This window comes from Bubalus kerabau, chromosome 13, assembly GCF_029407905.1.
Source record: "Bubalus kerabau isolate K-KA32 ecotype Philippines breed swamp buffalo chromosome 13, PCC_UOA_SB_1v2, whole genome shotgun sequence".
In the NCBI taxonomy this organism is placed as follows: Eukaryota; Metazoa; Chordata; class Mammalia; order Artiodactyla; family Bovidae; genus Bubalus; species Bubalus kerabau.
In genome coordinates this window covers 16,997,905-17,016,937 of record NC_073636.1, presented here as the reverse complement: position 1 = coordinate 17,016,937, position 19,033 = coordinate 16,997,905, and the positions used below count along the sequence as shown (strand labels likewise).

General features: G+C 40.6%; 3 protein-coding genes across 10 annotated transcripts in view; 1 reads left to right on the top strand and 2 right to left on the bottom strand.

Annotated features, from left to right (window-relative positions):
* The window catches only part of DHTKD1 (dehydrogenase E1 and transketolase domain containing 1), a 40,429-nt gene extending 40,104 nt beyond the window's left edge, over positions 1–325 (bottom strand). For 2 of the 4 annotated variants that reach the window (XM_055543579.1, XM_055543582.1), the window contains exon 1: positions 22–323. In XM_055543579.1, the coding sequence (XP_055399554.1) occupies positions 22–178 (157 nt within the window). In that variant the 5' untranslated portion in view covers positions 179–323. Of the gene's footprint in view, positions 1–21 lie in introns of all 4 variants that reach the window. The other 2 variants (XM_055543581.1, XM_055543580.1) reach the window with 2 other exon arrangements.
* A 3,466-nt stretch (positions 326–3,791) lies between these two features.
* On the bottom strand, positions 3,792–19,031 carry LOC129625363 (60S ribosomal protein L39-like). 5 transcript variants are annotated; one of them, XM_055543576.1, is made up of 4 exons: positions 18,893–19,031; positions 17,198–17,332; positions 7,344–7,490; positions 3,792–4,492 (listed from the first exon to the last, which is right to left on the bottom strand). In XM_055543576.1, the coding sequence occupies exon 4, from the start codon at positions 4,477–4,479 to the stop codon at positions 4,324–4,326; it is 156 nt and encodes a 51-aa protein (XP_055399551.1). In that variant the 5' UTR covers positions 4,480–4,492; positions 7,344–7,490; positions 17,198–17,332; positions 18,893–19,031; the 3' UTR covers positions 3,792–4,323. The 5 variants fall into 5 exon arrangements, with proteins under 5 accessions (XP_055399551.1, XP_055399553.1, XP_055399550.1 ...); XM_055543575.1 differs by having other exon boundaries at positions 3,793–4,492; positions 7,374–7,490; XM_055543574.1 differs by having other exon boundaries at positions 3,798–4,492; positions 7,383–7,497.
* UPF2 (UPF2 regulator of nonsense mediated mRNA decay) overlaps positions 18,600–19,033 on the top strand; it is a 97,131-nt gene continuing 96,697 nt past the window's right edge. Inside the window, exon 1 of the mRNA XM_055543569.1 lies at positions 18,600–18,848. The gene's annotated coding sequence lies outside the window, so the exon portion shown is untranslated. The remainder of the gene's footprint in view (positions 18,849–19,033) is intronic.

The window sequence follows — 19,033 nt, the reverse complement described above, 5'->3', positions numbered from 1 at the left end:
CAGCCCAGGCCCCATCCTGACCTGGGGGGCGCGCCAGGCCGCCCTCGGGCTCCCGGCTCTCGGGCTTCCTCGGCCGGTAGCCATAGACACCCCTCTCTGTCTGGTAGCCGCGCCGGAGGAAGAGCGGAGCGGCCCGGCCGAGGCCCAGTCTTGCTGCTGCCACAGCGGCCCAGGCCATGTTCCACCAGGCCCCCGGGGCCCAGAGATCTGAGCGGAACGTCCAGGAGCCGCGGCCGCAGGGAGGTCGCTCCGGCGCGGACCCACCGCCCGGGAGGTGAGAGGCCTTAGGCTGGAGGCGAGGGGAAAAACCCTCCCCCTAGACAACACTCCCACTCCTGATTGGCCAGGACCCGGCTCTTGGAGCCAATCCAGATCAGCGGCCCGCAAAGGCAAGCCGCGCGGCTGGAATCCAGCGACCCTCGCAAGGGCCTAGAGGCTGAGGAAAGGCCTGCATTTGGGAAAAGGAGGAATGCTGAGGGGAGCGTACCGGCTTTCTGTAACAAAGCTGTGTATGCTGGATATATCTGTGTATGCTGCAGTTTCCCTCCGGGAGTGATCACCCACCACCCCTCTCCTGGAAGCTCCAGAGCATAGACTCACACGCACCATGCAGTCTCCCACAGAAAGGAAAAATTACCGACAGACTGCATGAAAGGTGGCTGGGACTCAGACCAAGTTCATAGGAAGGAGCCAAAAAATCAATATCCCATCTCTGTTTGTATTTTTATAAAAAATATTGAGGAGGACAGGTTCAAACAGGGGAGAAGGAGCCTGTACGAAAGCGATAGGAGTGAAGAAAAAACTGAATTTGGAAGATTTTAGATAATTGAGATTCTTGGTTGGTCTATCTCTGACACAGTTTCCCAAATTATTTTATTCCACGATTCACCTTTAATTTTACCAATATTGGGAGGTCTGAATGCTTCCCAGTAGGTCATCCATTCTTCCAGTCACCTGAGCAGCTGCACCCCCATACTCCCAAGAACGTTACACATGTGAACCTAAGATATCTTTCCACTGTACACACAGAGCCCTCCGCTGGGTTACAGAGATTAATAAAATACAGTGTCTGCCCCTAATCAGGTCCCAGTCCAGTTGCAGACTGAACTCAACACACAATATGAGACACACGGTAATCCAAGTGTGTGCAGGTGCCCTGCAAGCATAGACAGGTGTGTCAGGAAAACCTCCAAGTGGAAGGCACACTAGAACAGAATCTTGAAGACTGACGAGTTAGGCAAATGTGTAAGGAGAGGAGCCCACCAAGGAGGGTGGGAAAGCATGAGCCCAGAAGCCGGGGTGAGCTTGCAAGGCATTGCAAGTGATTCCGAGGGGGTGGCAAATTGGGTGTGTATTGAGAAATGGGAGTGAAAAGGTGAAGATAGTATGAAATTGTTATCAAGGAGAGTAATAAAGATAGAATATTGTCTTTAAAGTTTTGAAGTTCACCCCGTTGAGGTCGGTGGCCATGAATATAGAGAGAAAGCACTTTCTGCTGCTTTGTGATTTTCTCCTGCCTTGGTACTGAGAAGGTCAGAAGGGTGATAACTGGGTTCATTCAGGGCTGAAGTTTTGCAGGCAGATGGGATAGAAAGGCCAAGATGCAAAGACATTTAAGATATTGGTTAGAGGATGATTGAAATAACAAAACATGGGCTTTAACCTAACATTTAAAAAATGCTATCAAATATAAGAATGGGCAGATGGTAAAAGAAAAGGGCCAGTGGGTTGGCAGTTCCAATGAGGGTGAAGACTAGGTAAATCCGGAGTTGGTTGAGAATCTCAGCTGGAACAGAAGTTTAAAGTGGTCATTGTAGCGGTGATGCAAATGTTGATACTGACCAGGAAGCTTGTTGGCTAAAGTGGAGTGGGGAGAGTGTTTTCAGAGGTGAGGTCAAGAAACTGAGAGAACAGGTATTTGCTTAGGTTTTTTGAGTTGCCATAAGGACAACCAGCCAGAAACTTCAAAGTGCCAGGCGTTCACACACAAACCCTTTTTCCTTTAAAATTTCATTCACACTCATGACTTTAATTAGCAATAAAAAAGGAATGACACGGAATACAAATCACCAGTATAACCTGTCTTCTGAACCCAGGATCCACACAAATACAATACTGCCTACCAGATATTTTTATTTTTGTGCATCATTTTGTGAGTCCATGATATGCTGTTGTGATATGTTGTTGTCTGTGAAGTGCTATGATGTTAAAATATGATCATTTTGCAAACTGGTGACCCACAGGTCCCATCTAAACTGGTTATATGGGGGAGTTCCCTGGCAGTCCCGTGGTTAGGACTCAGTGCTAAGGTTCGAACTCTGTGCTATGTGTGGGTTCAATCCCTGGTTGAGGGATGAAGATCCTACAAGCCGCGTGGGATGGCCAAAAATAAACTGCTAATATATGCTTTGCTTGCCATCAGAAAGTCTTAATTTTTAAAATTGGATGCTTTTATTGAAAATGTGGAAGATTGCATATTAAAGTTCGGATCCGTGGTTTTTCTTCGAGATCTGACCACACTGCACTCATTGTCCTCCACGATGGTGATCAGCATGAGCTGAGTGGTTGCTGGTCTCTCTAGATGGCGTGTGTGGGTACCAGTTTTCAGTCCCCACCTCTCTTACCTTTATGTGGTCTGCTTGTCTGGACCCTGTAGCTGCTTGTGTTTGCAAACTCCCGTCTGCTGTGGTTTGCCTGCCTCTTCTTTCACCCTTAATTAGAACCACACTTTCTGTGGTTCTCACTGTGCACCAGCAATACTATTTTTGGTTCCTCAAACATCCGTACTTTTCCTACTTCATGGTTTTCACACAACCTATTCCCTCTGCCAGGAAGGCTCTTCCTCCTGACCCCATCCCATCCCCAATAACACATACACCTGGAAGATTTCTATCCTCCTTCTCTACTGGCCCGGGAGTTACTTTCTGGGGGAAAAAAAAAGTGTTCTTGGCCATCTTGGGTAAATTAGTTCTTCCTACTGTATGCCCTCCTAGTACTCCATAAATTTCCTTATTTTATTATACAATTTTGAAAAATATTTCTTGAGTACCAGATATATCATAATTGTGGGAATCTAAATTTTTACCCACTTAGAGCATTACAATGATTCTGTCTCTACCTTCCCATGCATAATTACATAACTGATTAAATTAATGTAAGCTAAATATAAATATAATGTGCCTCCTTTGTGGGTGGTTCTCCCACTAAATTGTAAATGACAGGAGTGTGTGATTATGTCTGTCTACTGCATTGCTCTGTCCCCAGCACCTAATTTACTGGTGACCCACAGGTCCCATCTAAACTGCTGATATGGGGAGTTCCCTGGTGGTCCAGTGGTGAGGACTCAGTGCTAAGGTTAGGACTTGGTGCTAGGGTGTGGGTTCAATCCCTGGTCGGGGAACAAAAATCCCACAAGCCATGTGAGATCAAACATCCAGTAATTCACCAGTAGGTGCTGAGTAAAAAATTTTGAGTATGAATTAATGAAAGAAGAACATAGGATGCAGTGATTGGATATGAAAACTAAGTGGGGAGGTGGGGAGACACGACTTCTTGGCTTCTGACTTGAGCCACTGTGTGGTTGGTGATGCCATTAACAGATAAAGGTGCACAGGACAAACAGGGGGCTGTGAGGCAGGATTAATTCCATTTTGGACATTCTGATACTCAATGTCTGTGAGACTGCTCAGTGTAGACATCTGGTACATAATTGGACTCATGGGTCTAGAGCTCAGAAAACTCTTGAAGGTGGGTAACAGCAACTTTATTTTGCACGTTTGAGGGCTGATAAATCCCAGGCACATACAACTAATAAGCAACAGAGATAGGACCTACATCCATATTTTTAGCCTTGACATTAATACTATCCAGTTTCTTCCTTATTGCTATGATACTTGTTATATTATAAAAAACATTATTCATTTTAGAGATCTGTCCTTCAAAAACCTCCATTCTTTTTTTTCTTTCTTTCTTTCTTTAGTTTATTTGACTACACCATGTCTTAGTTGTGGCGTGTGGGATCTAGTTCCCTGACCAGGGCCCCTGTATTGGGAGTTTGGAGTCTAGAGCCACTAGACCAGCAGAGAAGTCCCCAAAACCTCTATCTTTAACAAAACTTGTAATAAAGTAATACATTTTATTTTTTATTTATTTTTTTTCCCAACGTTTCATATTTATTACTGGGTCTCAGACTGATAGGAAATAACATCAGGAGACAAGCATTACAGTAGTGATGTTCTCATTGTGATTTGGCTGCTTAAAAAAGTGGTCTTAACATGTGTGCTACACATGTTAAGACCACTTCTTATAGACCCAGCTTGCTTCTTATAGACCCAGCTTGGTTCTTCTCCAATATCTTCTCTTGGAGTTGTACCTGATTTTATTGCCAGTTTTCATTCGAATCCATTGAGGAATGGGACGCTTCTGCTTTTGTTTCTTGGCCAGGAATCGCTTGATCCTGAAAGTCTTGCGAGAAGACATGGTGAGGAGAGAACTCAACCACACATAGGATGGCGGAGAAGAGAAAAGAGCAAAGTAATACATTTTAAAATACAATCTTCAGTTTCTACTCACCAGTCCTTAAATTGAAGACAATAATGCAATGCACTCTTAGACTTGGGTTCCAGTATAAAATTGTATAATGCCTTTCTATCAGAACTAATATGTTTTCAAAAGATAAAGAATGGGTATAGTGATATGAGATCTGAGTCAGAGAAACCAGGATTTGAATCCAGGCCCTGCCACTTATTACTGTAGGAGAGAAGAAAATTTATCTTCTATCCATTCATGTTCTGCTTCTGGCGACTGTGAATTAAACTGAGAAAAGACAGATTAAAATAAGAAAAGGCATATATTTCTTTCCTTTTTGGTGTGTGTGATCAAGCAGCATGTGGAATTTTAGTATGCCAGCCAGGGATTGAACCCATGCCCTTTGCAGTGGAAGCATGGAGTCTCAGCCACTGTACCACTGGGGAAATTCCAGTATATATTTATTGGTGTTAATATTTTTCATGCAAGGGGGCTTAAGAGAAAGGAATGAAAATCCAAAGGGGTGACTAGACTTTGGGCCTCGTATACCAATTTAACAAAGAGTAATTTACAATATTATGAAGAAGACGCTAGGTAAAGGAAAAAAGTTTTGAGCTCCTAGGAATGGTATACTGTGAAAAGTGACTAGGAAAGATGTGGTAGAGAAAGGTTAGCATTTGGTATGGTTTCTAATGCAGACTCAGTTTGTCTCTGCTGGTAAGAATCATTCTCCTCTTACTAGTATGGGAGTCAGGAAACTTACATCATCTTTACAAATGGAACTCTATGTCATTTTTACAAAGGGAAATTTGTGCCTACTTTTAGGTAGAAAGGGAGAAGCCAGTTTCTCAATTGCCTTCAGCTTAAAATAATGAATATGCCAAAGTGAAATATTTGGGGTAGCATGCCCTGATCCCCTTCACTATATAGGCCTTAGGCAGATTCCTTTAACTCTTAGTCTATATAGTTACCTGTAAAATATTTAAACATTTATGTAAAACACACAAAGTTCAGTGATTAGAACAAAGAAGATGCTCAGTATTAGCTACCACTATTATTATTGTTATTATTAAAGAAAGAAGGCGATTGAGATGATGGAGTTGTTGATGACGCTGAAGTGAGATGAAGGTCAAAACTGCTAAAGCTAAAGTTAAGATCCAAAGAAGTAAGGATACAGGAAAGAGTCGTCTACATGGACAATGAAATGGCCTAGAATAATAGGGGGTCTCTCATGCAATTTTGTCATTATCAGTTTCTGCCTGTCTTCATTGAGGCCAGAAATAATACTTTATTCATTTTTATATTTTATTTCCAATACAGTATTGATTCATAGTAACACTTTGAAAATTGGATGCATAACATTGTCCAGAGAATAAGACAAGCCACAAATGGGAGGAAAATATTTGCAAAAGATGGATCTGACCATAATGATGGAGAAATGTCTTTATACATCTATTTAAACCCACAGAATGTATAGCACTATGGATTAACTTTAAAGTAAACTATGAACTTTGGGTAATTAAGATGTGTCAGTGTAGGTTCATCAGCCACAACAAATGTATAACTTGGATGAGAGATATTGACAGTGGGGGAAGCTGTGCATGTGTAGGGCCTCAGAATACATTAGGAAACCTCGGTACCTTCCCCTCAATTTTGCTGTGAACCTTAAATATATAATATATTTAATATGTTAAATATTTATATGCCCTAAAATATAACCTTAAAAAAGAGACATATTTTTAAAAATTTTACTGAAGTATAGTTGATTTACAATGTTGTGTTAATGTATGCAGTACAGCAAAGCGATTCAGTTATAGATATATACACATTCTCTTCCATTAGGATTTATCATAGGATATTGAATATAGTTCCCTGTGTTACACAATAGGACCTTGTTGTTTATCTATTCTATACATAATAGTTTTCATCCCCTAATCTCAAACTCCCAATCCTTCCTCCCCCTTGGCAATCATAAGTCTGTTCTCTTTGTCTATGAGTCTATCTATTTCTGTTTCGTAGACAAATTCATTTGGGTCATATTTTAGATTCCACATATAAGTGATATCATATGGTATTTGTCTTTCAAAAAAAAAGACATATCTGATAAAGAATTAGTATCCAAAATGTATAAAGAACTGTTAAATACAGCAATAAGAAAAGAAAATGGACCAAAGACCCTAACAGACAACTCACCAAAGAAGATATATAGATGGCAAAGAAGCATATGAAAGGATGTTCCATATCATATGTCATTTGGGAATTGCAAATTAAAACAACAATGAGATAGGGATGTTGATAGTGGGGGAGGTTGTGCAAATGTGGGGGAAGGGAGTATATGAGAAATCTTTTTTTTTTTTATGAGAAATATTTGTATCTTCTTCTCAATTTGCTGTGAAGTTAAAACTGCTCTTAAAAAAAAAAAATCTCAAAAAAAAAAAAAGAAAAATTAGATGGATACATGCATGCATGAATAAATGAAAACAAAATGTGTGGTTAATTCAGGAATCAATGGAGTTAAAAAAAAAAAAGTGTTTATGAAATAGAAGACTTTAGGCCAGATTTAAAGTCTGAAATATGTCACACTTAGAAAATATATTTGTTTAACTATATGTATAAAACATGTAAGGTAGGGAATTCCCTGGCTGTCCAGTGATTAGGACTTGGGGCTTCCACTGCAGGGTTCCCGGTTTCAATTCCTGGTCGGGGAACTAAGATCTTGCATGCTGCAGAGCATGGCCAAAACAAAGACAAAATGTAATGTTAAAATAATAATGCTTATCATCCTACTGGCTATCTATTGTTGCATAAGACATTACCTCACAACTAAATGGCTTGAAACGACAAACCTGTATCACCTCATGGTTTTTGTAGGTCAGTGTTCCAGACACAGCTTGGCTCAGGACCTCAGGCTCAAGACTGATCCAAGATTGCAGTTAGGCTGCAGGCTGAGATTATGATCTCACCTAAAAGCTCAAGCAGAGGACAGTCAACTTTCATTCCATTCATTTATTTGTTGGCAGGGCTGAGTCCCTCACTGGCTGTTGGCCAGAAGCCTTCCTTGATTCTCTGCCCTGTGGGTCTCTCCAAAGGTAGCTTTCAACATGGCAGCCAACTGCCCTTAGGGAGTGGGCAGCTGTGGGAGTAGGGTAGGATGGGGGAGATGAATCACAGTATTTTTGAAAACTAATATTAGTTGTAACATCCTGTCACCTCTGCTGTATTATACTCACTAGAAGTTAGTCACTAAATGCAGTCTACACTCAGAGGGAGAACATTATACAAGGGCATGATGATCAGGATGAAAGGGATCCTTGAGAACCATTTTAGAGGTCACCTACTGTACCCACTGGAGACGGCAATGGCACCCCACTCCAGCACTCTTGCCTGGAAAATCCCATGGACGGAGGAGCCTGGTAGGCTGCAGTCCATGGGGTCACGAAGAGTCAGACACGACTGAGCGACTTCACTTTCACTTTTCACTTTCATGCATTGGAGAAGGAAATGGCAACCCACTCCAGTGTTCTTGCCTGGAGAATCCCAGGGACGGGGGAGCCTGGTGGGCTGCCGTCTGTGGGGTTTCACAGAGTCGGACACGACTGAAGTGACTTAGCAGCAGCAGCAGCACTGTACCCACATGACCATTTTTAGGAAGCTTTGACTCAAGCATATGCATTGTTTATCCTTGGCCTATCGATCATGTAATCTCTCAAGTAACTCTTGCACAGGCTGCTGTGACACTCTGCCCAAAGGACTAGAACTATGGTTATGTGTGTTAGTCACTCTGTCATGTCTGACTCTTTACGACCCCATGGACTGTAGCTCACCAGGTTCCTCTGTCCATGGGATTGTACAGGCAAGAATACTGGAGTGGGTTGCCACTTCCTCTTCTAGATGCTGCATAAATAGTTCTGATGATAAAACATACCATATCATTTCAAAGAACTATAGTTAGTAGCTTATTGTTTTTTCAATTAATTTATTTAATTGGATGCTAATTACTTTACAATATTGTGGTGATTTTTGCCATACGTCAACATGAATCAGCCACTGGTGCACATGTGTCCCCCATCCTGAACCTCCCCTTCCAGCTTCCCTCCCCACCCCATCCCTCTGGGTTGTCCCAGAGCACTGGCTTTGAGTGCCCTACTTCATGCATTGAACTTGCACTGGTCATCTATTTTACATATTGTGATATATATGTTTTGATGACTAGCTTATTATTATTATCATTAAACTGATACTAAATCTTGGGTATGAGAACATTAATACAAAGTGACATCCCTATTTAAATGAGTCTTCCCTTCAACTGGAAGAAAGAGGGTAAAACACAACGAAATGGCTGTTTCTACAGCTTCTGTGGGGAAAATGTAGGTGAGTATAATGAATATGGTATCCTGTCTAAAGTGCAGAAACTTCCAGAAGAAAAATAAGCTAGAAATGACACCCAGTCCTTTCCCTTCACCTTAGCAACTGGCACAAGAAGTGAGGTGATGCCAGAGGACTCCCTGAGTAATACCTTTTTTTTTTTCCAGCTATATTTCTCAATGTGATGATATTGTCCTGGTATAGGAAGGTAGCCACTTTTCTTTTGAATGCTTAAATACTTGGAAGCTGTGACAAAGTGCGTTGCCAAAATTAAATTAAAATAATGAAGTTAGGGATCATAAAGTCTAATGTACTCATTTTTAAAATGACGTATCTGAGCCACAGACAAGTTACAAATGACTTGCCCTAGTTCCATGGACATTAGCAGGGCTCTAAGACCAGGCCCATCCTAAAGGAGATCAGTCCTGGGTGTTCATTGGAAGGACTGATGTTGAAGCTGAAACTCCAATACTTTGGCCACCTGATGGGAAGAGCTGACTCATTTGAAAAGACCCTGATGCTGGGAAAGATTGAGGGCAGGAGGAGAAGGGGACGACAGAGGATGAGATGGTTGGATGGCATCACCGACTCGATGGACATAGGTTTCGGTGGACTCTGGGAGCTGGTGATGGAAGGGAGGCCTGGCATGCTGTGGTTCATGGGGTCACAAAGGTCGGACACGACTGAGCAACTGAACTGAACTGAACTGAACTGAAGACCACACCCAGTTCTCTTCAATTTGCATTTTGCTTTCATGCTGCTTCTGCTGCTGCTGCTGCTAAGTCGCTTCAGTCGTGTCCGACTCTGTGCGATGCTATAGACAGCAGCCCACCAGGCTCCCCCGTCCCTGGGATTCTCCAAGCAAGAACACTGGAGTGGATTGCCATTTCCTTCTCCAATGCATGAAAGTGAAAAGTGAAAGTGAAGTCACTCAGTCGTGTCCGACTCTTCGCGACCCCTATCGACACTATGGACTGATCCAGGCAGAGATTCTTGTTTTAGTCTATGTGTTGGTTGGTCTTGTTAGGACTAAATTATAAAATTATGTCTTTTCTTATTCTATATTCTGATTGTGTAAAATGGCTATCTGTATTAACCCGTGTATAGTATTGTACACAGTTGTATAAGGTAGAGAAAACACACTAGAAAAAGAGGAAATATTAAATAAGACTGTGAACTTTGGGATCAGATGGTCCAGAATGAAGGTTCTATTTAGTAGCTGTACCATACTGGGCACATTATTAAACTATGTTAAGTCCTGGTTTCCCCGTTTATAAAAACAAGAAAAACAGTATCTACCAAATAGAAACATTAGGTGGATAAATGCCTGATACACATTAAGAAAGAGGTGCCTATCTCTCCATTCATCCATTCAAAAGTAATTCAAGTTTTTAACCACCCAGTGTTAAAAATTTGAATTACTTTTAATGGAAATCACATAAAGGGAAATGGAATCCTATATTTGGATTGTTAAGATTTGCTATTGTTGTTGCCTGAAAGCTTTAGTTGTGTCCAACTCTTTGTGACCCTATGGACTGTAGCCTGCCAGGCTTCTCTGTCATTGGGATTCTCTAGGCAAGAATACTAGAGTCAGTTGCCATTTTCTCCTCCAGGGGATCTTCCCAACCCAGGGATTGAACCCATATCTTCTGCATTGGCAGATTCTTTTACTGCTGAGCCACCTGAAAATGAAATCTCCATCTTTAAAATATTCTATTCTTTTCACTCTAGTTTAATCCTACACATTCCTGCATAAGTAAACAGGTTTTTCTCTCTCTTCCAAGAAAATAGTTTTTGGAAAGGAAAATTTTTTCTCTCTACCCAATTTTAGATTCAGTACCTGGTGTGTATGAACTAAACTGACAACAGATTAACACAGGGGAAAATTATATAAATTTAATTGATGTTTTTAAGTTTGCATGAATGAGGTTACACAAAAAAAGAAGTGAAAGCCCAGTGAAGCAGTTAGACTCAGAAGCTTATATATCATTTTAACAAAGGGTGACCAGAGAAAAAAAGGGGTGAACTTCTGGGGCAGAAAATTGTAGGAAGGCAAATACATGAAGTAACCAATGGAACTAATATAAGATATATTACCTGTATAAACTATATGTAAGGGTTATTTTAATAAGGTTTGTTTGTGTAGATTCATCTTCATGTTGGCTTTTCATCTTTAGAGCCATAAATCTCCAGGGGAGGATATTTATGGCAGTCTCCATTTCTCAAAAGTTCCTGCTTTTAGTCAGATAAAGGGAGCTCCAAGAAGTTTTCTTTCTTCATCTGACTGACTCTTAATTGCCATCAGCTCAAAATAATCCATAGGCCAAAGTCTAGGCATATGTCGAGGTGGTATATTCTAATGCTTTTCATATTCATTCATTTTTAAAAAAAATATTGGAGTATAGTTGATTTACAATGTTGTATTCATTTACTTTTAATTCTTCTCTCAAAATGTGATTGTGGCCCCAGGACACAAAGATGAATAAGATACAAATCATAGTCTCAAGGAGCTCACAGTCTTAATGGGAAAGCAAATACAAACAAAATTACTTCAATATAATATAGTGAATGTTGGAATTGAGTTGTTCAAAGACTACTGTGGGAACCCAAGTAGAGACAGAGACTTAATCCAATATATGTAGGATGGTGGTGATGAAGCATGGCTTCCCCAAAGAAATAACGCCTTTAGCGACTAGGCTGAAAACATTCATGGGAGAAAGTATTCTAGGCAAAGTTATAATATGTGCACCAAGGGAAGAGGAGGTTCAGTTCATGTGCTGTGCTGTGCTAAGTCACTTCAGTTGTGTCTGACTCTGTGAAACCCTATGGACTGTAGCCTGCCAGGGTCCTCTGTCCATGGGATTCTCCAGGCAAGAATACTGGAGTGGGTTGATATGCCCACGTCTCCTTCACAGGATCTTCCCAACCCAGGGATCGAACCTACGTCTCCTGCATTGGCAGATGGGTTCTTTACTGTCTAGCTTTACCTGGGAAGCCCGGTTCAGTACATGCAACTTATTAACTACAGCTAGAACTCAGACCTGTGGAGAATCAGCCAGAAACTAGATATACAGGCAAGAGCTATGAAGATCTCCTGCTAAAGACTGAATTCTACCCCGTAAGTCAGTGGCTTCCAAAGTCACTTGGCACAAGGAGATATGCAAAATGATCTATTTAGGCAAAAATATTAGAACTTGTTTTTTTTTTTTATTTCTTCTACTTTGGGATGTGTAGTATTATGTACAAATTTAGGTAGTAATACATATAACACAATTTATATCTAAGTAAATGGACATGACTTGGGAGTGTATGCCCTCCTCCCTTCCCCATGGGATTGTATGACCAAAGAAGTTTGGAGATTATTGCCATTAAAGGGTGTTTTGCACAGGAGTTAAACAGTTAGATTTGTGCTTGAAACAATGCTAAGGTCAGGAGGGGACAAAATTAAAAGTAATTAGTTAGAAGAATTAAGATTGTTGCCAATAGTGTGGGTTTGAATTGATGTTGGTCTCAACTAAGGTGGTAGCAGTGGGATACAGAGGAGGACCAAGGTAAGATCTTTTTTAAAATTTTATTCATTTATTTATTTTGGCCCTGCTGAGCTCAGCTTGTGGATCTTAGTTCCCAACCAAGTATTGAACTCGGGCCAAGGCAGTGAAAATTGTTCTAACCACTAGACTGCTAGAGAACTCCCAAGGCAAGATCTTTTTAAGACACACTGATTTCGGGCTTTCCTCGTGGCTCAGTAGTAAAGAATCTGCTTACCAATGCAGGAGACACAAGTTTGATCCCTGGTCTGGGAAGATGCCACATGCCATAGAGCAACTAAGCCTGTGTGCCACAACTACTGAGCCTGTGTTCTGAAACTACTGAAGCCTGTGTGCCCTAGAGACTGTGCTCCACACGAGAAGCCACCACAAAAAGTAGCCTGGGTACAGTAACTAGAGAGTAGCTCCTTCTAGCCACAACTAGAGAAAAGCCCTCACAGCAATGAAGACCCAGCACAGCCAAAAATAAATAAATACATAAAATTAAAAAAAAAAAAAAAAGACACTGATTGCATTTGAATAAGAGATGATGAAGGACAAAGAAACTATTGGGGAGGAATAACTTTTCCTCTATCCTCTTAGGAAACGTTGGGCTGGATGAAGCACAAGCAGGAATCAAGATTGCCGGGAGAAATATCAATAATCTCAGATATGCAGATGACACCACCCTTATGGCAGAAAGTGAAGAACTAAAGAGCCTCTTGATGAAAGTGAAAGAGGAGAGTGAAAAAGTTGGCTTAAAGCTCAACATTCAGAAAACTAAGATCTTGGCATCCAGTCCCATCACTTCTTGGGAAATAGATGGGGAAACAGTGAAACAGTGGCTGACTTTATTTTCTTGGGCTCCAAAATTATTGCAGATGGTGACTGCAGCCATGAAATTAAAAGATGCTTACTCCTTGGCAGGGAAGTTATGACCAACCTAGACAGCATAGTAAAAAGCAGAGACGTTACTTTGCCAACAAAGGTCTGTCTAGTCAAGGCTATGGTTTTTCCAGTAGTCATAGATGGATGTGAGAGTTGGACTATAAAGAAAGCCGAGCACCAAAGAATTTATGCTTTTGAACTGTGGTGTTGAAGAAGACTCTTGAGAGTCCCTTGGACTGCAATGAGATCCAACCCGTCCATCCTAAAGGAGATCAGTCCTGGGCGTTCATTGGTAGGACTGAGGAAGCTGAAACTCCAATACTTTGGCCACCTGATGCGAAGAACTGACTCATTTGAAAAGACTCTGATGCTGGGAAAGATTGAAGGCAGGAGAAGGGGGCAACAGAGGATAATATGGTTGGATGGCATCACCGACTCAATGGACATGAGTTTGGGTAAACTCTGGGAGTTGGTGAGGGACAGGGAAGCCTGGCATGCTGCAGTCCATGGGGCTGCAGAGTTGGACACGACTGAGTGACTGAATTGAACTGAATTTATGTTCTTAATTGAGACTGTGCAGATTAAACTAACAAAAGACAGATTATTAGGAGAAAAGACATACAATTTTCACTTATATTTATGTGAGTTCCCAGAAAAGTGAAACACAAAGAATTAGACTCCGGGCTTAGGTACCGTTCTAACAGAGGAAAGGGAGCTTGGGTTTCCAGGGATGACAAACTTGTGTTGTCACTAGAAAATATATGGGGAAACTAATGGGAGATAAGGATTATTTTAGTAAGATCTGTTTATGTAAACCTATCTGGGTGTTTTCTCTCCATCTCTGGAGATGAGACATTTCTTGATGCTGGGGTTGAGGGTTGGGGTAGATACTTTCACAAAAAGAAATCAATGCTCTGCTTTTAGGCAGTTAAGCAGATTTCTAGAGAACTCTTTCTCAATCTGTTGATTCTTAATTGCCTTCCTGGTGGCTCAGACAGTAAAGAATCTGCCTGTAATGCAGGAGACCCAGGTTCAATCCTTGAGTCAGGGAAGATCACCTGGAAAAGGGAATGGCAACCCACTCCAGTATTGTTGCCTGGAAAATCCCATGGACAGAGGAGCCTGGTGGGTTACCGTCCATGGAGTCATAAAGAGTCAGACAAGACTGAGCGACTAACACTTTCACTTTCGGAACAATCGTTATGATAAACTAGCACATTTTGGTGTGGCCTATGTGGTCTCCTTTAGCATCATTAACTGATAGAATAAAAACAGAAAAAGAAACAGGTGGGATTGGAGGCCAGTATTAAGTTCAATTTTGGACATTTTAGGTTTGAAGTGTATGTGGTGTATTTCATCACAATTATCTCACAGCAAAGACTTAGAATTGTAAGTCGGGAATTAAAGAACTGAGATCAATTAGATGACATAAGGTTAGTTTTCTCACCACTTACTTAGCCTTTAGTTTCCCCAAAGAATACTGAGCATGTTTATTCTACTGGGCAATAGAAGTGAAACCAGAATTAGAGATATTTACACACCTCTGTCTTTATTGTTTACAGTAGTGCAGAGCACAATTTCTTTTTTCTTCTCTCAGTCTTATTGAGGTATAATTGACAAAATTGTAAGAAATGTAAAACGTAAACTGAGGTGATTTGACATTTCCCCTTTCTTTTTTATCTTCCTTTTTTCTTAGCAGGATACATAATGTTGGAGTAAAATATTCCTGGTGCACCGATTTCATACCAGTGGGAGGGCAAAGAAAGGGCCGTTGAAGCCGTATTTATTCAAATTGCAAAGCCATTCAGATGATAGTGTTTATTGTTAGCAAAATGATTTGGTAATAGCTAACACTCAAAGAGCATAAACTATGAACACTGTGTTAAGTGCTTTTATTTAAATCACCTCAATTACTATTCACAAAACCCTAGAAAAAAGTACTGCTATTATCACAATTTTCAAGAATAAAAAGCTGTGATGTCTGAATAGCTAGTAAATACTGGAACTAGAATTTGGATTTATGTAGGCTACCTCATGCGAAGAGTTGACTCATTGGAAAAGACTCTGCTGCTGGGAGGGATTGGGGGCAGGAGGAGAAGGGGACGATAGAGGATGAGATGGCTGGATGGCATCACTGACTCGATGGACGTGAGTCTGGGTGAGCTCCGGGAGTTGGTGATGGACAGGGAGGCCTGGCCTGCTGCAATTCATGGGATTGCAATGAGTCGGACATGACTGAGCAACTGAACTGAACTGAGTCTCACTTCAGAGATGCTACAGTGTTTTCGGTTTCCCATTGTAGCTTCCAAACCAGTTCTCTTCCAAGAACTTTGACCCTGTTGGGCTTGCTTCTTCTGTCTACACCTCCTGCTAGGGTAACTCTTCAGAACCACTTTCTGATGTCCTTGTCTGTCCCCATTCACTCACTCAAGGTTTGGCTCTTTTGTCAGTTTTCTTTGCAACCTGTACTCCTATCTATCTGTTAACCCTATCCATACTCACATATAAACCTCATTTCCCTTTAACTTCCCTCCAAATCCAGTATAGATCCTACGATCCTTCATTATAATTGTTCTTTTGCAAACACCCACGATACCTGTATTTGTCTCTCTGCCATTACCCTCTTGGGGAAAAAAAAAAGGCAAGCTGATTAAATCCAATTGTCCATCTATTCTGGGGATATTGGCAAATGTAGGCTGGATGGTTTTAAACTTACAACCACATGGTGCTAGAGAAGGTTCTTGAGAGTTCCTCGGACAGCAAGGAGATCAAACCAGTCAATCCTAAAGGAAATCAACCCTGAATATTCATAGGAAGGACTGATGCTGAAGCTCCAATACTTTGGCCATCTGATTTGAAGAGCCGACTCATTGGAAAAGCCCCTTCTTCTATCAAAGGCATTCTTCCCATTTGTACTTTAAATTTTTTGACTGTGCCATACAGTATATGAGATCCCAGTTCCCTGAGCAGGGATTGAACCTGTGCCCCCTGCAGTTGTAGCTTGCAGTCTTAACCACTGGACGACCAGGGAAGTCCCTCCACTTGTACTTTAGATGCTATTCCTTTCCATCACAATGATTTTCCTCCTTTGCTATCTTTTTTTTTTCTCCCTCTTGCAACCCCAGTATTTCCCTATTAGATCATTCCCATTAATAAACATTCTCTGTATTTTTCATTAAAAAATACAAAAACATAAAAGATACACAAACAAAATCCTCCCTGACTTCACATTCTCCATAGTTCATTTTCTACTGATCTTCAGAGTAAAATGCCTCAAATACTTGTCTTCACTTTTTTCATCTCCAATTTCAGTCAGTTCAGTCGCTCAGTTGTGTCCCACTCTTTGTGACCAAATTTAGTCAACTATTCCAATCCACGCCCACTACTTCACTGATCTGGTTCCGAAAAACTCAAGTGTTGAGCCCTACAGTGTCAATCCAATGGGTTCCTTCCTGCCTGATGTTACCTGTTCTCGCAGTAACATTTGAGACAGTTAGCCACTTCTTTTCTAGGCTTTTACAAAGCTATTTATTTCAGCTTTCCCCTCTCCGCACGGTCTTTTTAGGGACTTAATCTCTATATTTGGAAGTTTTTCAGGGCTTAGTCCTGGACCTTTTTCTCTTATCACATTTTCTTTGATCTTATTTTTTCTTTTGACTTTATGTATGCGTGCTTTTATTGGCCACACAGCACAGCATGCGGGATCTAAGTTCCCTGATCAGGGACTGAACTTGGTCGAGAAAGTGCAGTCCTAACTAGACCACCAGGGAATTTCCCTGTTTTTTTCATATGGTATAGTTCTGTCAAGTGAAGCAGGCCAAAGGAGAAGAATGGACATTTTTGAGAATTTTCTGAAATACTTAAACACTTAAAAACTTAATATAATTTACCTTCAAGAAATAGTGAAGTTTGAGTCGTCACAATTCAAAAATGATGGCTTCTTCAGAGCAATGTATTCCCTGAAGGTAAGATTCAATGACATCCCCACATCAGAGGGCTTTTGGTGGTTTGCTTGACATGCTCCTCTGGAAACAAAACAATTGGCAACATTTTCAGTCTATGTAAAAATGTACATTAAGGGAGTGGGATATAGCAAAAAGAGCTTGGTTTTTCGCAGTTAGAGTTCAGTATGATAGTAGAGAATATATTTACTAGTCTTTTGATCTTTAATAAATTAATCTTTTGTGATTCAGTTTCTATAAAATTCAGAATACTTACCTACAGGATTATTGTGATTATTAAAATAACAAATGTAAAATAGCAAATGCTCTCTTCTTTTTTGATCCCTGAACTCACACAATTTCTTTTTAACACCTGAATTCTTTTTAACACCTGATGACAGGCAAAGGATTGAGAAGGATTTACTGATCAACAGCACAGGTGAATCTTCTCAAGGTAATCAGACAAAATGCAAAAATCTTCAAGGAGAACTTGGTGGCTTGGTGTTTTAGGACAGTTCTCTCATAATGGCTCATCAATGATACAAAAGCAGTATTTGTCTTTCTTTTTCACTGTCCTTTAAAGGGTCGGCCTATCAGTAGGGGTTTTTTTTTTGTTTTTTTTTTTAAGTACAAGAAGCATCAACACTCCGTTTGGAAGAGTAACTTATGTGCTAAGAGTAAATGGTCTAAGTGTAAGCAACCCGTGTCCACCAACAGATGAATGGATAAAGATGATGTCACACATACACACTCAAGCATAAAAAAGGAAACTTTGCCATTTGCAACAACACGATGAACTTGAAGCATTTTGTGCTTAGTGAAGGAAGTCAGACAGAGAAGTACAAATACTGTAGATTATCACTCAAGTATGGTATCTAAAAAAGAAAAGAAACTAGTAAATATAAAAGAAACAGACTCAGATACAGAGAACAAATCCATGGTTACCAATAGAGAGCTGGCAGGGGAAGGGGAAACAGAGGTAGAGGTTAAGAGGTATAAATTTTACGTACAATAAATAAGTTACAAGGATATATTATACAGCTCAGGGAATATAGCCAATATTGTGAATCACTATAAATAAAAATTGTGAACCTATGTTGTACACCTGAATCTTATATAAGATTGTAAATCAAATACACAATTTGAAAAAAGAAAGGCAAGTAAAAACAGTAAATGAGACAAATGTACAAAAGCTGAACACAAGTGAACTTAGACATGCGTCAAGGATTTGAGGTGGCTAGTAGCTTATTTTGTGGGCGGAGCACCGCACGTAAAAACAAGAATGAAGACCAGTTTTGCACCTTTGTTCCTTTGGCTCCTGACCAGCCAAAGCCTGCGGTACTTAACACCCAGACAGATTCTGTTGGCAAACCTCACACTTTTCCGATAAAAATCAGAGGCCTGATGCACGAATTCATCAATTTAAGAGAAAATAAGTTTAGATAAGCTGAACGATTTTTTAAAAATTGACTTGGTTCCACATTTAGAAGAAATGACAAGACTGTCCAATTTTTTAACCTGGTGATTTCATTCAGTAATTCGCGGAGATGATGCTACTGTAAAAAACTTGCTGGCTACAAGAAGGTACTTTCTAAGACCGGTAAGAGAAAAGCTTTGATCCTTCTTCAGCCGTGGGGTACTTACAGATTGAACAGCTAAAACTGCTTCTGAAAGTTCCCCTACGGGACTTTCTTAAATCTAGATCCGTCCCTTACCAACCTGTACCTTCCTCACAGTACATATTCTTAGCTTCTCCAGCTTTCAGCTTCCTAAATCCTCAACCTC